The sequence below is a fragment of the Typopeltis vanoorti genome, chromosome 9 (assembly GCF_054136105.1).
Source record: "Typopeltis vanoorti isolate ZY-2024b chromosome 9, IOZ_Tvanoo_1.0, whole genome shotgun sequence".
Lineage (NCBI taxonomy): Eukaryota > Metazoa > Arthropoda > Arachnida > Uropygi > Thelyphonidae > Typopeltis > Typopeltis vanoorti.
The window spans coordinates 21,692,409-21,712,204 of NC_143557.1; the positions used below are offsets into that span (position 1 = coordinate 21,692,409).

The 19,796-nt window shown below is 36.3% G+C and overlaps 1 protein-coding gene across 6 annotated transcripts in view; it reads left to right on the forward strand.

The window, feature by feature from the left end:
- Positions 1–19,796, forward strand: part of LOC150102918 (FERRY endosomal RAB5 effector complex subunit 3) — a 342,399-nt gene that overhangs the window by 60,558 nt on the left and 262,045 nt on the right. For 2 of the 6 annotated variants that reach the window (XM_090398555.1, XM_090398561.1), the window contains exons 1-2: positions 266–505; positions 14,702–14,884. In XM_090398555.1, the coding sequence (XP_090254681.1) occupies positions 403–505; positions 14,702–14,884 (286 nt within the window). In that variant the 5' untranslated portion in view covers positions 266–402. Of the gene's footprint in view, positions 1–265; positions 506–802; positions 1,255–1,307; positions 1,446–14,701; positions 14,885–19,796 lie in introns of those variants that run through there. The other 4 variants (XM_090398559.1, XM_090398556.1, XM_090398557.1 and 1 more) reach the window with 3 other exon arrangements.

Consider the following 19,796-nt stretch of genomic DNA (forward strand, 5'->3'; position numbering starts at 1 on the left):
AGAAGGTATGACAGCTGGTTTGAGTGATTTATTCTTTCCCCTCGAGAGGTCTCCAATAAAGTAATAATAATAATAATAACAACTGTTTTGCGGTTTTTTGCGTCTCAAGCGCTTTAAGTCGTAATATCGGTGAAATCTTTGAAACCGTTGATACGTAACTTTGTGAAATAAGTAATATTTTCAAATAGCAGTTACAGAATTATAGTTAGTTATACGTTCAAGAAGTATGGTAGCATATGCGTTTCTAGCGCTTTAAGTCGTAATATCAGTGAAATCTTTGAAACCGTTTATGTAATTTTGTGAAATAAGAAATATTTTCAAATAGCAGTTATAGAATTATAGTTAGTTATGCGTTCAAGAAGTATGGTAGCGTATGCGTTCAACCTAATCTCTTTGCTCTGAATGAAGAATGTTATAGTTTTCAAATCCATACGCCTTCCTCTTTATGTGAATGCAAGTTTATGTTTAAATCGGCAGCTCATTGAGACGAAATTCTTAGTTTGGGGTATGCCAACCAATTATCACGCCTCCTAGTTGCATTATGGCCTGCTGATCTATACTGTTAATATAAATTGTTTGACTAAACGTGAGAAAGATCGTATCGAATCTAAATTCCGATATTAGCATGTTATGTTTGTTACCTTTCAGTGAGAATAGCGCAACTTACTAAAATTGGGGCTCATTTCAGGTTTGGAAATTAATCCATTTCGAAAATCGGACTCGTTTCTTTCAAACGGCTGGTTCTTTAACATGGTAGCCTATGGGAGACCGCAGCGGACACATTTATTGTCAATAGTAACCGTCTGCCATCTCAGTGTGAAGAGTCACATGGGAAATAATGAGGTGGGAAGGGGGTCTGGAAAGTTTTGTAAACACCTAGCATAAAAATAATATTAAAGCAACTGATATAACTACAAGATAGAATATATGAGGTATAAGAATATAAAACATAAGTTACCTTTTGCTACTAGTATGTTCTCTCTTGTGGCTATATCAGTGGCATTAATATTATTTTGTTCTAGGTGTTTATCAGAACTTTTCAGAGGCCCCTCCCCCCTCATATTAATAGATTTGAAAGTATATGGTGTGATATAGGCATTTATGAGACAGGATATTTATTGGAATGTTGCTAGACTAGGGAATATAGGTGGTGGTGAGCAGGAAATGTTTTGTAAAGTGCAAAGCGAGTGATCATTAAGGGGGGGGGGGACTTCAACTATAGCAGTATACACTTGTCAGAGAGGGCAGCACATAGTAAGGAAACTGATTTTTCACTGGAGGTTTACAGTCTAACATTGCTGATAACAACTTTGTTTTTTCTTTACAGATATACAGTTATTGTTGTGACTGATATTTTAAGTTTTGCCAGAAATGGTAGTAATGTACATTATTTATATTTGTTCATAATGTGTTGATGAAGTGGATGCAGAAATGATTTTTGTTTGGTAGGAGATTTTGTTTCATCTTTGTAAATTTTTGGCCTCTTTTTAAATGACCTTACTTTTTTTTTTAAGTGAGATTTTTTAAAACCCAAGGGAACTATGAATGCTTATTATTCTCTTCATGGTTCAATTTAGTGAATAGTTGAAAGAAAGGGGGTATATTATTATAATTATTATGATTCAGGACATCTATGAAGTCACAAGACTCATCTGGGAGGCCTCCCCTGGAAAACATATCTATCGTACTACTCCTTGAACTCATTCACCATTCGTGCTCACACTACCCTATCGTCAGGCAGCGCATTCCACAGTTCAATCACCTCCGTGCAAAGAAACCATTTCTCATTCTCTTCCTCATGACCTCCTTTCGCAACTTCCAGAGATGTCCCTTGTCCTCGCTCCTTTTTCCCCTTTCCACCAAATGAAAGAACTCCAGTGTCAACCCTGTAACTATTGCTCAATAGTTTAAATGTCTCAATCATATCACCACTTATTCTGTCTGCCAAATTTTGCATTCCACATTACCTCAGTATATTCTCATAACTAATATTGTACATTCCTGATATCCTTTTTTGTGATCTGTCTCTGCACTCTTTCCAAGGTTAATTTACCTCTGAATCAAAAAATTAGAATAATAATAAAAAAATGTTTTGAATGATTTGCAATTCTTATTTATTGCATAGAAAATAATTATTACCAAATATGAATTAGCATCATCTAAATCTGCATACTTTGTAGATTATATACCATGTAAACACATAAAAATGTAATATAAATTATATTACATTTTCATTATATTATATGTTATATTATATTATATATTACAGTTCAAGAGTTTTGGATTTGGTTATAGTATCAGAAGAGTTGATAATAACTGAGATGACATCTCTCCCACCAGTTGGAGAGAGTGACCATATGGTTTTGACTTGGAAAATGAATAGACATGCAGGAGTATCAAAGAGGCGGGAACTTATGTGGAATTATAATGCAGGTGATTATAATAGTCTTAGACGTCAACTTCGGGAAGTTTCATGGAGGGAGGAATTGGAAGGCCAGGATATCATTAGTGCATGGGAAATTGTGAAAGAATATTTGTTAGCAGCAATGGTAAGTTGTATACCACGAGTGAAGAAGAGGACACAATTTGGAGTAAAGTGGATGACAAACAATATTAAACAGGAATTGCATGCGAAATAGAGGCTATGGAAGAGATATAAGGAGACAGGTGAAGAGAGGATGCATGAAGAATATAAGACACAGGCCAGAAGAGTGACTAGTGTGGTAAGGAAAGCAAAACTGGAATATGAAAGAAGATTGGCCCTAAGATCCAAAGAAAATCCTAGGAAATTTTTTAGCTATGTGGCCAGTAGGAGGAGAAATGACTGTGGAAGAATGATATTGTGGGATAAAAATGGGAATAGGGTGACTGATGCAGAGGACATAGTGGAATTGTTTAATGAACACTTTATTGGAGTATTTCATCCTAGAGGAGTCAGTTTTAATGCTAGAAGGATAGGGCTGGTTCGAGGTTTAGAGGTACAGGAGGAGAGTGTGTTTCAGATACTGAGTACTCTGGATGTCAGTAAAGCTTTGGGAATGGATGGTATTTCACCACGAGTTTTGAGAGAATGTGCTAGGGAACTGACAGTGCCTTTAACCTGGCTTTTCAGTGAAAGTCTGGCTTCGGCAAAGGTGCCCAGGGAATGGAAGGAAGGTAAGATAGTGCCATTGCATAAGGGTGGTAACAGACTGGAAGTGTCTAGTTATAGGCCAGTCTGTGTGTCATCAATAGTTAAGATCTTGGAGAAAGTACTGAGGGACCGTATACGGCATTGGGCAGATGAAGTTAATGTTATCTGTGAGAGGCAACATGGATTTGTGAAAGGGCGCTCTTGTTTTAGCAATGTGCTGGCCTTTTATAATAAAGTTACAAGAACATTAGATGAGGGAAAGTCATCTACTGCAATTTTCTTAGACTTAGCAAAGGCATTTGAAAGGGTGCCACATGGTAAGCTGATATTTTAGTTGCAGCACATGGGTGTGGATGTCAATTGGTCAACTGGATTCAGGATTGGCTGTCTGATAGGTATCAGAGAGTTGTATATGGTGGAGCAGATTCAAGGAGACAGAGGGTTATAAGTGGGGTCCTACAGGGCTCAGTACTAGGACCTATATTGTTTAACCTTTATATCAATGACATTGCCAGTGGATTGCAAGGGAATATTCAGTTGTTTGCGGATGATGCGAAGCTGGGAAGGATTATTAGTAATAGTGCAGATGCGGCAGCCCTGCAAGAGGATTTGAATAAGCTAGATAGATGGGCAAATGAATGGGGGTGTCAGTTTAATGGAGCAAAATGTAAGGTCTTGAGGTTTGGGAAACATCGATGGGATGCTGCATACTCTATGGGAGGAGTTATACTGGAGGAAGTAGGGGAGACAAGAGATCTGGGGTTGATGATATGACAGAAACCTGAAGTTTAGGGGACATATTGCAAAGGTGGTGAAGGTAACACAGAGGATTGCTGCAATTATGAGAAGGACACTGACCTGCAGAGATAAGAGGGTTATCATTCCGTTGTATAAGTCTCTGATCAGACCACACTTGGACTATTGTTCTCAGATTTGGTCCCCAGGATTTGAAGGGGATAAATTAACTGTGGAAAGGATACAAAGATGGAAGACAAAGATGGTTTCAGGACTGTACAAGGATAGTTATGAGGATCGGCTGAAGGAATGTGGACTGCAGAGTTTGGTGGATGGAAGAAGGAGAGGTGATATGATTGAGACTTTTAAACTGTTGAGAGGTGGTTACAGGGTTGATACTGCGGAGTTCTTCTTTCGCTTGGTTGAATAGCAGGAAGGAGTGATGACAAGAGGCTATCCCTGGAAGTTATGATAGGAAACTGTGAGCAAGAGGGTGAGGAGTGGTTTCTTTGCATGGAGGGTGGTTGAGCCATGGAATGCATTGCCTGATGGAGTGGTGAGGGCGAGAACGGTCAATGAGGTTTAAGGAGTGGTATGATAGACTTTGCGTTTCTTAGGGGGGGACCTCCTCTCGATGAGTCTTGACAGACTTTATGTTCTTAGGAAGGACCTCCCACGAAGAGTCCATGGAGGCTTGAATAATAATAATAAATTATATGAAAATTGTTATTTGAAAACATTCGCAAAATTAGAATAATTTGCAACGTTGTTCAAAATATTAGAATATTCCAAATTTTTTTGATTGGTTTAGAGGAAGGCATAGAAATAGCATATATTTTAGTAGCTGTGGTACTGACTCGTGTGTGAGGAATTGTTTGCGTGTGAATTTCAGTTAATCATTTGCTAAACATGGGTCGAACAAGTGACAGATTGGAAGCTAAGAAGTTTTGTAGGTGACTCTCTATACAGAGAAGGCCAAAATTTAATGGTTTTTAGCTAAAGAATTGAAATGTTCTTAAGCAAGCATGAATAGAGTATTGAGACAATATTCTAGTAACTGGAGTTTACAAAATAATCGCTGCAGTAGCAGTCGAAAGGTAATAACTACATCAAGAGATGAGAGGAGATTGAAGAATATCATGAAGAAAAACCACTCTTCCATAGTGTAAGATATTTTCACAGGAGATGGAAAGAACTAGATATGAATGTGTCTAAATCTACAACATTGAGATAACTTCACAAATTGGGTTTTAAATCATGGGTGCTTAAGACGAAACTGCTTATTTTCTCTGCAATAAATTAAAGTTATTGAAGAATACACTAACATCCAGAGATAAAGAGGTAATTATTCCCCTTTATAAGGCATTGATACTTCCCCATTTGGATTACTGTTCTCAAGTCTGGTCATCTGGATTCTTTGGAGATGAGGAGATTGTGGAGAGGGCTCAGAGGAGAGTGACTAAGTTGGTGAGTGATGTAAAAAATGCTCCCTACATTGATAGATTGAGAGCTTGTGGGTTGCAGAGGTTGATTGATAGGTGGAGAAGAGGGTATATAATAGAAACGTTTAAATTACTAATTAAAAAAAAAATTTTTTTTATAAGATTGATGCAGGGGAAATATTTCAGCTGTGTGATAGTGATGGAAGAACAACAGGTCATCTGGAAATTAAGGAAAAGTGTGGTTAGCAAGGGTGTGAGAACTAAATTTTTTGACTGGGGTGGTGGTGAACGATTGTAATTCATTGCCTGACTCAGTTGCGAGTTCTTCATCTGTAAATGAATTCAAGAAGAGGTATGAAAGATATTGTTTTGATAGTTTGGCTCTCCCACGATGAGTCTACTGACTCCATAGAAATACCAGTAATAATAATAATAATAATAGTATACTTTATCCATTTCCTTGATCCAGTTGAATTGTCAATTTATTATTACAAGATTACTTAGGCAAGACCTATCTTCACAAAATCCTGCTCTTCTCCATAAAATATCATATTCTTGTCTGCACCTTCCTCTTCCCTCTGTCATCTCCGAAAATGATATACTCTTTACATTCTATTCCTGTCCCTCTAACAGTCTCACTAGCTTTCTTTTCCATTACTTTCATTCCTTGAATCTGTTATGCTCATTAACTCGTAATTTAAAAAAAATCTCACTTTCTATAAACCCATACTTTTTCTCTTCTTCTGTTCAGTCTCTCCGCATACACATCCTTCACATTCTGCCACACATACATGTTGCACTCACAACATTGAGCCATTTTTGAAAAATCGACATCATTAAACAGCATTTGATTTTCACACCACTTGCCTACTCACACTGGTCAATTCCTGCATGGTTGATCTCATGAGTACCACCATTGTGTTCCGTTCAAAGACGACAAGATTCATCATTTCAATTAATAAAGTCAGTAACAATTCCCCATTAATTGCATAGACACACTAAATTATCAAAAATAAACAAAGTCTCACTAATGCCTATAACTGGCATAATGTTAGTAAAGAGCTGGAAAAGACATTCCTTGAATTTTCATATGCTGTTGTTTATTTTTGATAATTTAGTGTGTCTATGCAATTATTGGGGAATTGTTACTGAATTTATTAATTGAAATGTTGAATCTTGTCTTCTTTGAACAAAACACAATGTTGGTACTCATAAGATTAACCATGCGGGCATTGACCAGTGTGACTAGGTGAGCAGTGTAAAAATCAACAAATGCTGTTTAACCAGTGGGGCACACCCTGGGGAGACCTCCCCCCCCCAAAAAAAAAAACGAAAAAAAAACCACACTAGAAACATTTCCAAAAATCTTTTTCTAATTAAAATTCATTTTTTTTATTTATGTTGTGTCCTGTCTTCTATTTCTATACTACTTATGAATTAGCGGTCACATAAGGTGGGAATACACTGTAGCTCTCGGGAATCACGGCCACTGTGAATGCATGGCGAACAAAGTAGTGATTGGGCAGACTGAGAACTACTTCGTTTGCCCGAGCCAGGCCAGAAGAGGTCACGGGTATCATGTATTGGTGATCACTGCAGATGCTCAGTCATATATCGTATGCAATGTATAGTGTGTATTCTCAAATCATCGACTCGGTCCCCCACACAAGATTAAATCTTGAGTGCTCCCCCCCCCCCACACACAGATTAATTCCCGAGTGTGTCACTGTGTTTAACGATATAGATTTTTCAAAAATGGCTCAATGTTGTGAGCGTAACATGTATGTGTGGCTGAATATGAGGGATGTGTATGTGAAGAGGCTGAACAGAAGACGAGTATGGGTTTATAGAAGGTATGATATTTTGTTAGACTATGAGTTAATGAATGCCTAACAGATTGAAGGAATGAAAGTAATGGAAACAAAAACTAGTGAGCCTGTTGGAGTGAAAGAATTCAAGAATGAAGAAACAAAAAATAAGTGTATAAGGGAGTGAAAGGAGATATGAATGTGGAAACAGAAGAAAGGTGCAGCAGAACAAGAGGAAGTGAGACTACATGAGGGACAGAGAATGAAATTGCCAGAATACAAGATCAGAGGAAAGAATTATTAGAAATAAAAAATGAAATGAAGAATATGGGGAGTGATGATAGATGTTTGGTGAAAATAAATGGAAGTATTCATCCATAAAATTAAAGAAAATGGATGATGAATGATTTGAGAGTAGCAGTGTGTGGAGATTCCATTGTTGGAGAATTTGTTAATCAGAGAGTCCATAAGGTCTGCCATCCAGGAGGGAGAATGAACATGATAATTCATGCTTTGGTCATGAGGAGGAAATGAGCAATCGAATTTAATGGTGGTTGTTGGGTACAAATGATTTAAGTGGGCATAAGGAGAATGTAAGGTAAATATTGAGTTATTGAGAAGAGTGAAGGATAACAGTATAGTGGGAAAGGTTATCAGTGTGTTGCTGAGGTATGCCAATGATGAGTTAAGATGCAGAGCCAGAATCATGAGCGGCATGTTAGCGAAAACATGCGAGGAGAATGGAGTGCAATTTGTTGATGAATGGCATGTATAAGAGGGAATAATAGAATTATACAGATGTGATGGATTGCATTTGAATGGTTTTGGAGTGATTGAACTGTAGAAACTCTTGCTAGATGGAAGTGCAGTGTCTGATGCAAGCAAGAGATCAGAAGTATGAGAGGAAGCGAAAGAACAGGAGAGTAGTATTGAAGAGACTGAAGTGAAAGAATAGGCGAGTGGTACTGAAGAGACTGAAGTGCTTTGCAATGGAAACGGTACTAGTGTGAGAGATGAAGAGAGAATGGGAATTCAAGAGGAACAGTGAAACGGGGGGCAGGGAGAGCCTGGGTGGACAGAGAGACATGATATGGGGAGAGTGGATGTTGGCAGTAGTAGCACATGTATGCATGGGGAAGATCAGCATAGAAATGGAATAGATTGGGATGCGAGTGGGGAAGTTGAGACTGAGCGGATGTATGTGGTGGTAAGCAGTGATAAAGGTGATTGGGCAAGGCCAGGTGTGGTGGGGAAATCACAACCAACAAGTGGCTTGGCTAGGACTGGTTATATACCTAAATGTAAACTGCTGTGTTTATTTACCAATGCTAGAAATATCAGAAATAAGGGAGATGAAAGAGTTTCACGAATGAGTTTATTTGTCCCAAAATCGTTGGATTAAGTGAAACATAATTGAATGAAGATGATGTCCTAATGGGAATAGAAATGGAAGGATACAGTACAGCAATCCCTCGATTAATGCACCTAATGCATTCTTTAAAATGGGCATATTAATCTAAAACATACTAATCAAATATAATAACCTATGCGTAAAGGTATAATTCGTTCTTCAAATTTCTTTTTTGACCCTTAATTTTTTTAATAAAAAAATAATACCTAGTTAAAGGAAAACCATGAAGCTGAAAGAAAGACAATAAAACATATTCAGAATATAAATTTATTATTCTACTTCTTAACAAAGAATTGAGCTAATGTAGTTTGGCAAGCATTTTGTTTATTTTTTTATATACAACTGATGCTATGGTCCTATTGCCTTTTCTACTCTTCTGCAAATTTTACTGCTTCTATCTTCATCAAGGTCAGCCTGTAAGCATTGCTGTTTAAAAACTTAGATTGTATGAAAAAGGTTTTCAAATTGTTTCTGTGAAATCTCCTTTGGCTGACTGTCAGTGGTTAAATTTTCTTCATATTCTTTCAGGATCTTCCCTTCCTGCTGTGCATCTAAATTTAGCAGGTCGGAATCACTCAATTCCTCAGAATAAGATTTAATTAATTCTTGAACATTATCATTGTCAATCTCATCAAAACCCAGTTCACGACTGATGTTGGCAGTTTCCTCAACAACATTATCCATTTCATTTGAAAAGCCTCTAAAATCATTTGCACAATGTGGAAGAATGTGCTTTCAAACGGGTTGCATATTGCTAGCAGTAATTTCATTCGACTTTGCGATTTTATAAGCAGACTGAGATTTCTCGGATTTGGCAAGAAAAGTCATGGAAGGCATTCCTTCCCAAAAAAAGGCCGGTTTCATCAACATTAAATATTTGTTGGTCACAATAATCTCCCTTTTCCACAATTTTCTTTAAAATCTATGAATAATTTGTGGCCACCTCCTTATCTGCACTTGCTGCTGTGATTCGAACATTATGTTGGCTATTTCTCTTTTTGAAATCCTCAAACCACCCAGCATCATTGATAGCCCTTTCTTTCAAGGTTGCAAGGAGACTTAATGCTTTTGATTTAATATGGTCAGTGCTTAGTGGGATCTGTTTTTGGTTACAATATTCAAGCCATGTAGAAAGAAGTATCTTTAATTCAATCATTATAATACTTTAATTTCAAGTGGTCTTCATGCATGATGAACTTGAAGCAGCCTTACCTTTCTCTTTATATTCAGCAGCTTTGCTTAAAATTGCTCTTATAGTTGATTCACCCATTTTGTGTTCTTGTTCTATCTTTGCTCTGAACTCATTCATTTCTCTTTATTATTTCAAGTTTTTCTTCCAATGAGATTACTTTTGAATCTTTTTCATACTTCCACTTTTTGGCTCATTAATTCTTTTACTCATGATTAAAGGTTGGGAAAATACTTTAAAATAAAAAAAAAATGTGGCGTTAAATTTGGAATCATAGTGTGTGTGAAAATAGTGTAGTATGCCATTAAAAAATAACTTTGTAAAATGTTTTAAATCAGTAGCCAAGTTATTTCATCCTGGTGAGTGATTTTTTTTAAAATAGTTAGCCATAAAAAATGTATAGATAGAAAATTTTTAAAATCGGTAACATTTATTTTTAAGATGTATAAGTACACTAATTGAATTTTAGAGCTGCATTAATTGCATTTGGGTGTAGAAAAAAATGATGCACTAATCGGAGATGCATTAATCGAGGGATTGCTGCATTTCTAACAAAGATAGAAAGGACAAGAAAGGAGGGGGAGTGCTGATGATGATAGCAGTGGAATTATGCCCACATTAGGTAGACATAAAAGAGGGAAATAGTGGTAATAGTTATAAGGCAAAATGGTGTGAGGATTGACAGGAAGACATATTTTGCTATAGGCCAGGGGAATGTGGAGGGTGGTGATGAAGAAGTGTATGAACAACTTGAGTTAGCAACCAAAGGAAGGGTGATTATCATGGACGATTTTAATTATGGTGGTATATTCTTTTAGATAGACTTATACGTTGGTGATACATAACTGTTAATTTTAAAGAAAGACAACGTATACTATTATATTAATTAAATAACTTTAATTAATACTTCCTATATTTCGGTAATGTTACAAACCATATAAAAAATTGGCATCTCTTATCCGCTCTCCCAAGGACCAGCCACTTCCTCTAGACCTACTTGGAGTTTACCAGGTCCCTTGTAGTTGCAAACCGTCTTACTACAGCCAAACAGGCAGGACAGCTAATATCAGGATATCTGAACATAAGGATTATATCTGTTTCCACCATTACAGCCACTCAGGACTTGCTGACCATGCTTTGGACACCCGCCATAAAATACATTGGAAGAAAGCCTCCTTACTACACCACAGCAAGTTTAAATATGAGAGATTATTCTTAGAATCAGCCTCAGCTTTAAGAAACTCCCCAAACCTCAATAAATTTGGATGCATGAGACTGCCTCAAATATCGGAGGCTTGCATTCTTAGAACATCAGCCCAACAGCCAAGATTAATACCCAATTTAGCCCTAGGTGGCACTCTTTAGGACTCTAGGACTGACTTCAGTTGTTGTCTTCAGCCATATTTGTTCAGTGTTAGTGCTTGCGTGCACATTTCATTAATTTTTATGTTCCCTGAAGATGATAATGTAACATTACCGAAATATAGGAAGCATTAATTAAAGTTACTTAATTAATATAATAGTATACATTGTCTTTCCTTAAAATTAACAGTTATGGTAGTATAGATTGGAATGAAGAGATAGCATTTGGGAATAAGGAAAATAAATTTCTTGAGGGACAACTATCTCAGATACAGCATGTAAAGGAGGGCACGCAAGGATCAAGAGTTTTAGATTCAATCATTTCATCAGAGGGTGTAATCGTGGGTAGCGTTTCGCACTTTGGTCACCAGGTTTTCAATGGCAATGAGATTATGTTAGAAAGGCAATGAGGATATGTTAGAAAGGGTTCAGAAAAGATTGGAGGGTGGGGGGGGGCATGATTGAGACATACACTAGCGAACAAATTAATCTGAATACTCATAGTTTAAAGAAAGGAAAATAAATACAAAAATTAAATTCCAATTTTATCTAATAATTTATATGTGCTCCTCTGTTCCTAATAAGTTGATTAATTTGCTTAGATATGACTAGCAACGTAGGACACATTTTTCTTATTTCTGCATCTTGAAACAATACTTTTATAATGGATTGTATTAAGTTATCCTTTGTATCACAATTTCATTTTTCAAGTCTCTTTTTCACTATGGCCCACAAATTTTCTGTTGGGTTAATGTCAGGAGAGTTACCTGGCCACTGAAGCAATTGGATGTTGTGATTTTTGAGGAACTCTCACTTTTTTTTTTTAATGTGTGGCATGGAGTGAGAACCTATCGGAAGATGAGTTCTTTGTCTTTTTGAATCTGTGGGAACACTCTTTTCTCTAGTATCTTTATGTATTGGCCACTTTCCATCAACAGGCACAAGTGATCCTGGACTGTCATGTGTAAAACAACCTCAGAACATCGTTTTTGCTTGGTGTTTAGGAGCTTGTTGAAGGTGGGTAGGGGAAGCCTTATCAGCTACTGATTTGCAAACGTAGGGGGTTCTCACTCTTCTTGGACAAAGAAATGGCTCTCATTTGAGAATACGATCTTCTTCCCAACAGTCTAATCTTTGTACACTTTTCCCCTGAAGCCTCTTTTTCTGCAAAGCCTTTGTCAACAGTTGTTTCTTTTTAGGACTGCCCATAGACTTTTGATGGACTGTCATGTCAGAAACTTTAATCCCACTAGTGTGCTGAGAAAGAGTACATACAAAGTCCATCAAAAAAAATGTATACACACTTTAACAGTTGTCATCTATGGACTTTTTGTTGAAGTTGGATCGAATTACGGTAGCAATGTGTAGTATGATGTTCTCTCAAAAAGATGTCATTACTTACAGGAATACTAGTATCAACATGTGACCAGTAGGACAGTCAAACAAAATGGCTGAGGCATGATTGTCGTTCAAGGAATGCAAGACCATTTTAAAGTAGTATTTCAAATTTGAGAATGTTGTTGAAGTTCAATGACAATGGAGGCATGAGTTTGCAACACAACCTCCAACATGCCTAACAATGGCAAGTGCTCGTGATACATTTGAGACCCATGATACCATGTGTGATGTGAGAAGGGAAGATCCGGGAGGCCTCACACAGCAACAAGTCCTGCTTCCTCGACTGTGGTGTTGAAACAGTTTACACACTCGTACAGAAGTATACCACACAAGGTGCACGTGAGACAGGAGTTAGCAGTGCAAGCATACGGTGCATTCTTAAAGCAGCTAAATGGAAAGGTTACATCTCAAGATTATTACATGCAATGAATGAAGACAATCCTGATCGAAGAATGCAGTATTGTGAGTGGTTTCAACACATGGTGGATGAGGAGTTTGTGAGGAAGATGGTTTGGTCTGATGAAGCACAATTTAAGCTTAATGGAACAGTGAATCGGCATAATTTTGTTTACTGGGCTCCAGAAAATCCAGTCATTCATTGTGGACAAGGCAATCAGTTTACCAGGGCTCAATGTCTGGTGTGGATTGTCCTCTAGTGGTTTAATAGAACTATTCTTCTCTGAAGTTACTGTTATTGTTCAAGTGTACCTAGACATGCTATGCACACCCATGTTACCTGCCATATATGCACTTTATGGGAATGATAAATTTCTCTTCCAACAAGATGGTACACCACCACCACACTACCACTGAGATGTGAGAGCTTGCTTCAATGAGAATCTGCAGGGACAGTGGATAGGATGAATAGGTGCAGTTGAGTTCCCCCCACGTTCTCTTGATTTGACACCCTTGAACTTCTACCTATGGGGGACTCCAAAGGATGTAGTGTATCATAGAAAACCAGCTACACTGGTGGCCCTTTGGAAAGAAATTGAAACAGCATACGCAGCGATCCCACTGCGCACTTTGGCCAATGTTTCCCAAGCAGTAGTTCATCATAATAAGTGTCTGGACGCTAATGGTAACTACTTTGAGCACCTCGTGTAATCGTAGAAGTCTGAGGTAACTTGTATTCATCCCTTGATGTCTGTATAAATTTAGTATTACAATTCTTATACAGGTTTTTCTTTTGCTGAAGTGCGTATTCATTTTTTTGACGGACTGTATTTTGGAATGCTTTCTTGGAGATGCATTCATTTTATAGCTACACAAAATGAATAAAACACTACAAATGTCAACTTGTTTACACTATTAAAAATGCACAACATTATTAATAAGCATCATGAAGACAGTTAAAACATGCAGTACTCAACCAAAATAGTGAACTAAAACTGAAAATAGTAAACCGAAACCAAAATTATTGTGAAGTGAAACCAAACCAAAAACTTAACAAATATTTGGCTTGTTCAGATTAGTTTGTTTGTTACTGTAAGCTAGTCAGGTTGACATGGAGGAGATAATGGGTGAGGAGGCGGGGGTAGAACCAGATACCATCCCTTGGAAACTGTTAAAGGAGGGTGTGAGCAGAGGAGCAAGGAGAAGGTTTTTTACATGAAGAGTGGTTGGTGAGTGGAATGCAGTGTTTGAGTGTGTTGTGAATGTAGACACATTGAATCACTTTAAGTCACGGTTAGGTGAGCTTTGTGTGTGATAGTGTGTACCTCCCACAATGAGTCTCTGACTCTGTGGAGGTCAAATGTTAATAATAATAAAAATAACTTTTGGCCAAGTTGAACTAATCAATTGTGATATATTAGCATCCATGAATTGAACCACACTTTTTTTCAAGACTCCTTATTCCTAATCCATTCATATGAAAATCATCAGCATTATACACATTTTTTCCCATCAAACTCACTTTTCGCATCGCCAAATTCACACTATTCGTTCTGTCTGAACAACCTACACATTGACGCATTTAAATGCATTCATGTCTCGTCTTCTTGACTCATTGTTGTATCATGGAAATAGATTTACAGTCTTTACTCTCTCATTTTGTTTATTTGCTTGTGTCTGCAACTTTTTCATATCTTGACTCATAACAAATATCACCTTTAATATGGAACTTAAATTTTCAGTGACATATAAATGAATTTGAATATTTGTTTATTACCAAATAAATAGATTCCATGTGTGTAATTAGAGTAATTCTTTTTTTCCAAGGTTTCTACACCCGGGTAAATAAGATGACTGCTTCTAATACTAAAGAATTTGTTTTTGAGTACAATTGTGGATCAACAACATGTTCGATAAAATTCACTGTTCCTATTCCTGTAAATGTGAATCCACATGAATTTGGATATCAAAGAATTGTTGAAACAAAACTGCCATGCTATTTAGAAAAAGGTAAGACTTCATTTTTATTTTTCAGTAAAATAATATGGCATTATACTTTTGTATATATTAATATTATACTATCATCATATGAACTTATCGAGTCATAATTCATTCTGATAGGCTTGTCCCAGTGTTTACAGTATGTTTATATATGTTTGGACTCTTTCACTACCATAAATTCAGGTACCATCTTGGTATCCCACTACCAGTTATTCAACACATTCTACTCAGGGCTAGAGTTGGTGCATTTACTACGTAAGATAAATATGGCTGGAGAAATATCTAGTATAATGCATGTGTAACATGACTGGTGCCTTTCACATTGTGCTGCAAGACAGTTATTTCTTTGCTTACCTATCATGCGATCTGATGCTCTTCATGCAAAACATTTATATCTACCTTCTTCACCCTGTGACCTTTCATACAATTTTCAGCTTGTCTGTTTGTTTTGATCTCCACTCCTCATTCTGCATTTTTGAGAAATCTGTCTAATTCATATTTCCTTAAAGCTCTGAAGCTGGACATCTCCACATTCATTTGGAAGCATGACAAATGCTTTGTGGTGGAAAAATGTCAGTATTTGGATCATATCAAAGATATAAGGCATTTTCTAAGCTTATTGATTGAACCTTATTTATCAAGTATATGGGAGAAACAGCAAGATTTTTAATTCCATAAAATAGGCAAACTCTTGATAAACACATACATTTGACGGATGTAATGAACAAGCTTCATAGCCTGAGTTTCTTCATTGTTAATTCTAAACAACCCATTGTTTATTTATTTATTTTTATTTCTTTATGTCCTCTTAGCCTGCAATATTTTTATACATAATATTCTACAGTTCTGATATTCCTTTTGTTGTTTGGTTTTACACCTTTTCCAGAACCTCCCACCTTGAAATCCAAATAACCAAATCCATGCAAAGTAGTCTAGAAATGGTTAACTGAAGCTGTTCCCTCGGTTATTAATGTTTTCACATGTATAGTAATATTATACATCACCATATTCTACTTTTGCAATAGATACTGCAAAAGTATTAGCATTTTTGCTGTTCAGATGCTGTGCATTTGAATGCAATTGTAGGCATCAATGTTTATGAATGCCTGTAGGTGATAGATGAATTTTATTGCTAGACATCAAACAACTATCACCCTACTTACTAAATTGGCATGTAAAAAGTTTTATGGTTGATTCCCATATCAGAGTTTCCAGATTATCTTACCATTAGCTTAACAACAGTACTAATAATAATGTGCTATAAGTTTACAACTTTTCATTGGCAGAATTCATTTAAAAAAAAAAAAAACTTTAGTGAATTCATCATAGACAGTGTGCTTTACATGTCTGATAATTTTTGTTACCTGTCTTTGTATCCTTTCTTAAATTTCTTCAATCCCTTCAAATCCTGGTGATGTAATCTAATCTGTCACACTTCACTAAGTTTGAAGGGTAATCTAGATGTGGCTTGTTCAGGGTCCTATTTCCTTATCTCTGCTAATTAGAATCCTTCTCAGTATTGCAGCAATCCTTTAGATTGTCCTTCACCTCCCTTTGGCCATTGTCTCCTCAACTTCTGATTTCTAGTCACCATCACCACAAGATCTTTTGCCTCCAGCGTTGCTTATTGATGTTTTTGTTACCATTAATGTTTTTGTTACCATTAAAATATATAATTCAGTTATTTTATAGAATAATGGATTGGTTTAGTTCAAGTATGAAATAATAAACAATTTTATTTCATACATCATGAAAATTATGGGAAATAACAACTCCTGTGTTAGAGTAAAACTTTAGTTTAATATAAACCAAAATAAACACTCAACATTTTGATCTTCACATTAAGGTCATCATCTGGAGTATACACATATATACAAAGAAACAAGCTGCACTACAATCTACATGGTATGCTAAAGTTACTGATCAACTGTTAAACCTATTGGCCTGACCTCTGGTGGGAGAAAAAAACTTACTACATCAGAGCTAGAGTTCTGTTATTATTATTATCTATTAGGTTACAAAATTAACATGTTGCTCTATAGCTTAATTTAATTTTGCTAATTAAATTAAGCTGTAGATAAGAATAACAGGATTCTAGCTTTGATGTAGTAAGTTTTTTTTTTTTTCACCAAAGGTCAGGCCAATAGTTTTAACGGTTGATCAGTTGGTTTAGATGAAGCCCTTTGGTCAGAAAGACCTCGGTTCGATTCCTGTCTATGACATGAAGAACCTTTATCTGGTCTCTTTCGACTAAAGGTGAGTTAGCTGGTTTCATACGGAGGTAGAGAGTTTTTTCTGTGTGTGTGTTCACAGCACCGGCTCTGTGAACACACACACGGATTACAGTCATGAATACTTACGACAATATGTGGAAGAGATGGGGTCCTCTTCGCATGTAGTGCAGCTCGTTACGCCCGTAGTTAACCATGAGTCACATCATGGTAATCAACTTCCTAGATAGGAGATGACACATGAATGGAATGTATACTTCAGATGATGACTTTAATGTGAAGGTTGAAATGTCGAGTGTTTATTTTCATTTATATTAAACTAAAGTTTTACTCTAACATGGTAGTTGTTTCCATAATTTTCATGATGTACTTTGATCACCTTGCAAGCATGAAGGAAAGAATTTTATTTCATACTTTAACTGAGCAATTTATGAAATACCTAGGTGTTGTATAGAATAACTAAGTAGTTCTAGTTTAAGTTTCAATCAGATGTGATTGAAAAATCTATTAAATCTACTTGACTATTTGCTTTAGAAATACATTTTTTTTTTCCACTTTTCTTTTCTGCTTAGATGCTTTAAAAAAAAGCTAGAAATACATTTGTATTTCCTGTTATTTTTTATAGTGTCTATTTAATTCTTTGATCATCCTATCTCTAAAAATAATTATTTGTTGCAAAATGTTACAACCTTACTTCCCCATGGTGCACCCTGGGGTGTTGGGAATCCTAACCATTATCGCACCTGGACCCAGTACCACTAACAGAGCTCTGGCGAACACTTCAGAACCCTGGTCAGGAGAAGAGTGTATATGTGACCACAGTAAAGATGCCACTACAACAACAGAAACGGCCCGGAGTCCTGTGCAGCCCACACTCACCTTTCTACAGTGGTGGTAAGGCACCGAGTGAGGCCAGGAGTGCTAAGAATCTCGCAGATGAAAACAGGCCACCTCTTAAATCTATGAAAATAGCAATTGGTACCCTCAATACTCAAACTTTGGCGAGAGACTACAGAATAGATTTATTAATCAAAGAACTAACCAATATCAACTTGGATATCCTGCTAGTGAACGAAACAAAAAGATTGAAAGAACTGACAGCAAGATGGTACAATGGCTCACAGATACTCCTCGGAGCATCCTCAAACAATGGCAACCAAGGCAGAGTGGGCTTCATTGTTAAATCTAAGTTCACCAAGTCGATCCTTTCTTGTAACATTATATCTGAAAGAATAGGTGTACTCTTAATTGGAATAGAGAACAATATAACAATAAAATTAATATCCTGCTATGCTCCAACATCTGTAGCTGATAATCAAGAAATAGAAAATTTTTAAATGAATCTTGAACAGGCATTAAATTCCAAGTCAACATGCACATTCGTTGGTAGTGACTTTAATGTCAAAATAGAATGTGGAAAAGAAAACGAAAAGTTTATAGGACCACGTGGCCTGGGAGAAAGAAATAGAAGAGGAGAGAGATTAGTTGAATTTGCTGCAGCTGAACAACTCTTTATTATGAACACTTTTTTCAACAAATGCCCAGGAAGAAGATGGACTTGGCAATCACTGAATGGAGACACAAAATATGAAATTGACTACATTTTAACAGACTGTAAAAGACTGGTACAAAATGATGGTACAATAGGCAAAACATACTTCAACATGGATTCTGAACCACAGACTCCTCAGAGCCATTATAAGAATAGACCACAAAAAAGAACAACATATCAAGGCAACATTAAACCACAAAAGACAACTCAAACAAATAGACTACCACAAGTTCAGGAAGTACATAGAAGAGACCGAATGGACTATTAAGAACTGTTACATAAATGATGACTATATTGACTTTATTAATAAATTCAACGAGTGCAAGAAAAAAATCAGAAATTTCTGTGAAACAAAACATAGGAGAACGACTCTCACCTCAAACTATAGAATTACTGAAAAAGAGAAAAGAACTGAAGAAATCCAAAGAAAATTTTCTAGAATACAAAATTATCTGTAAGTTATTAAGGAAAAGAATTCCAGAAGACTACAAAGCTTTCAAGATACAAAAACTAAGAGAAGCAGTGCAGGCAAAAACCAGCCTGAAAAAAAATAGAGAAAGACTTAAATTTTAAACAGTCAATTCCATCTGCTTTACAGGGTCAAAATGGAGAAAAACATACTAATAGAAAAATGATAGAAGAAATTGTGCAGAATTTTTATAATGATCTCTATTCAATTAAGTGTCAAGTTTCAGAACCTATCATTCCAAAACTAAGCAATATACCAGATGTACTTCCAGAAGAAATAGAACATGCCATTAAGAAAATGAGTAAAAGTAAAGCCTCAGGACTTGATCATGTTAAGGGTGAAGAAATCCAACAAGGAGGACAATTATTTTCAAATCCTTGGCCTCCAGATTCACATGGTACTTCAAAGAAAGAAAGATTCCAGAGGAATGGAAGATTTCAAAAACCATACTTCTATTCAAAAAAGGGAACAAGGAAGACATAATCTGTCTACTCTCTCACATATATAAAATCATGAACAGAGTAATACTGAACAGAATCCAAAACACTATCGAAGACAACTCCAGTAGAGAGCAGGCAGGATTCAGAAGAGGCTTCTCCCCAATAGATCATATCCAGATCATTTCACAACTAACAGAAAAATGCAGAGAATACCGAGTCCCTCTATATT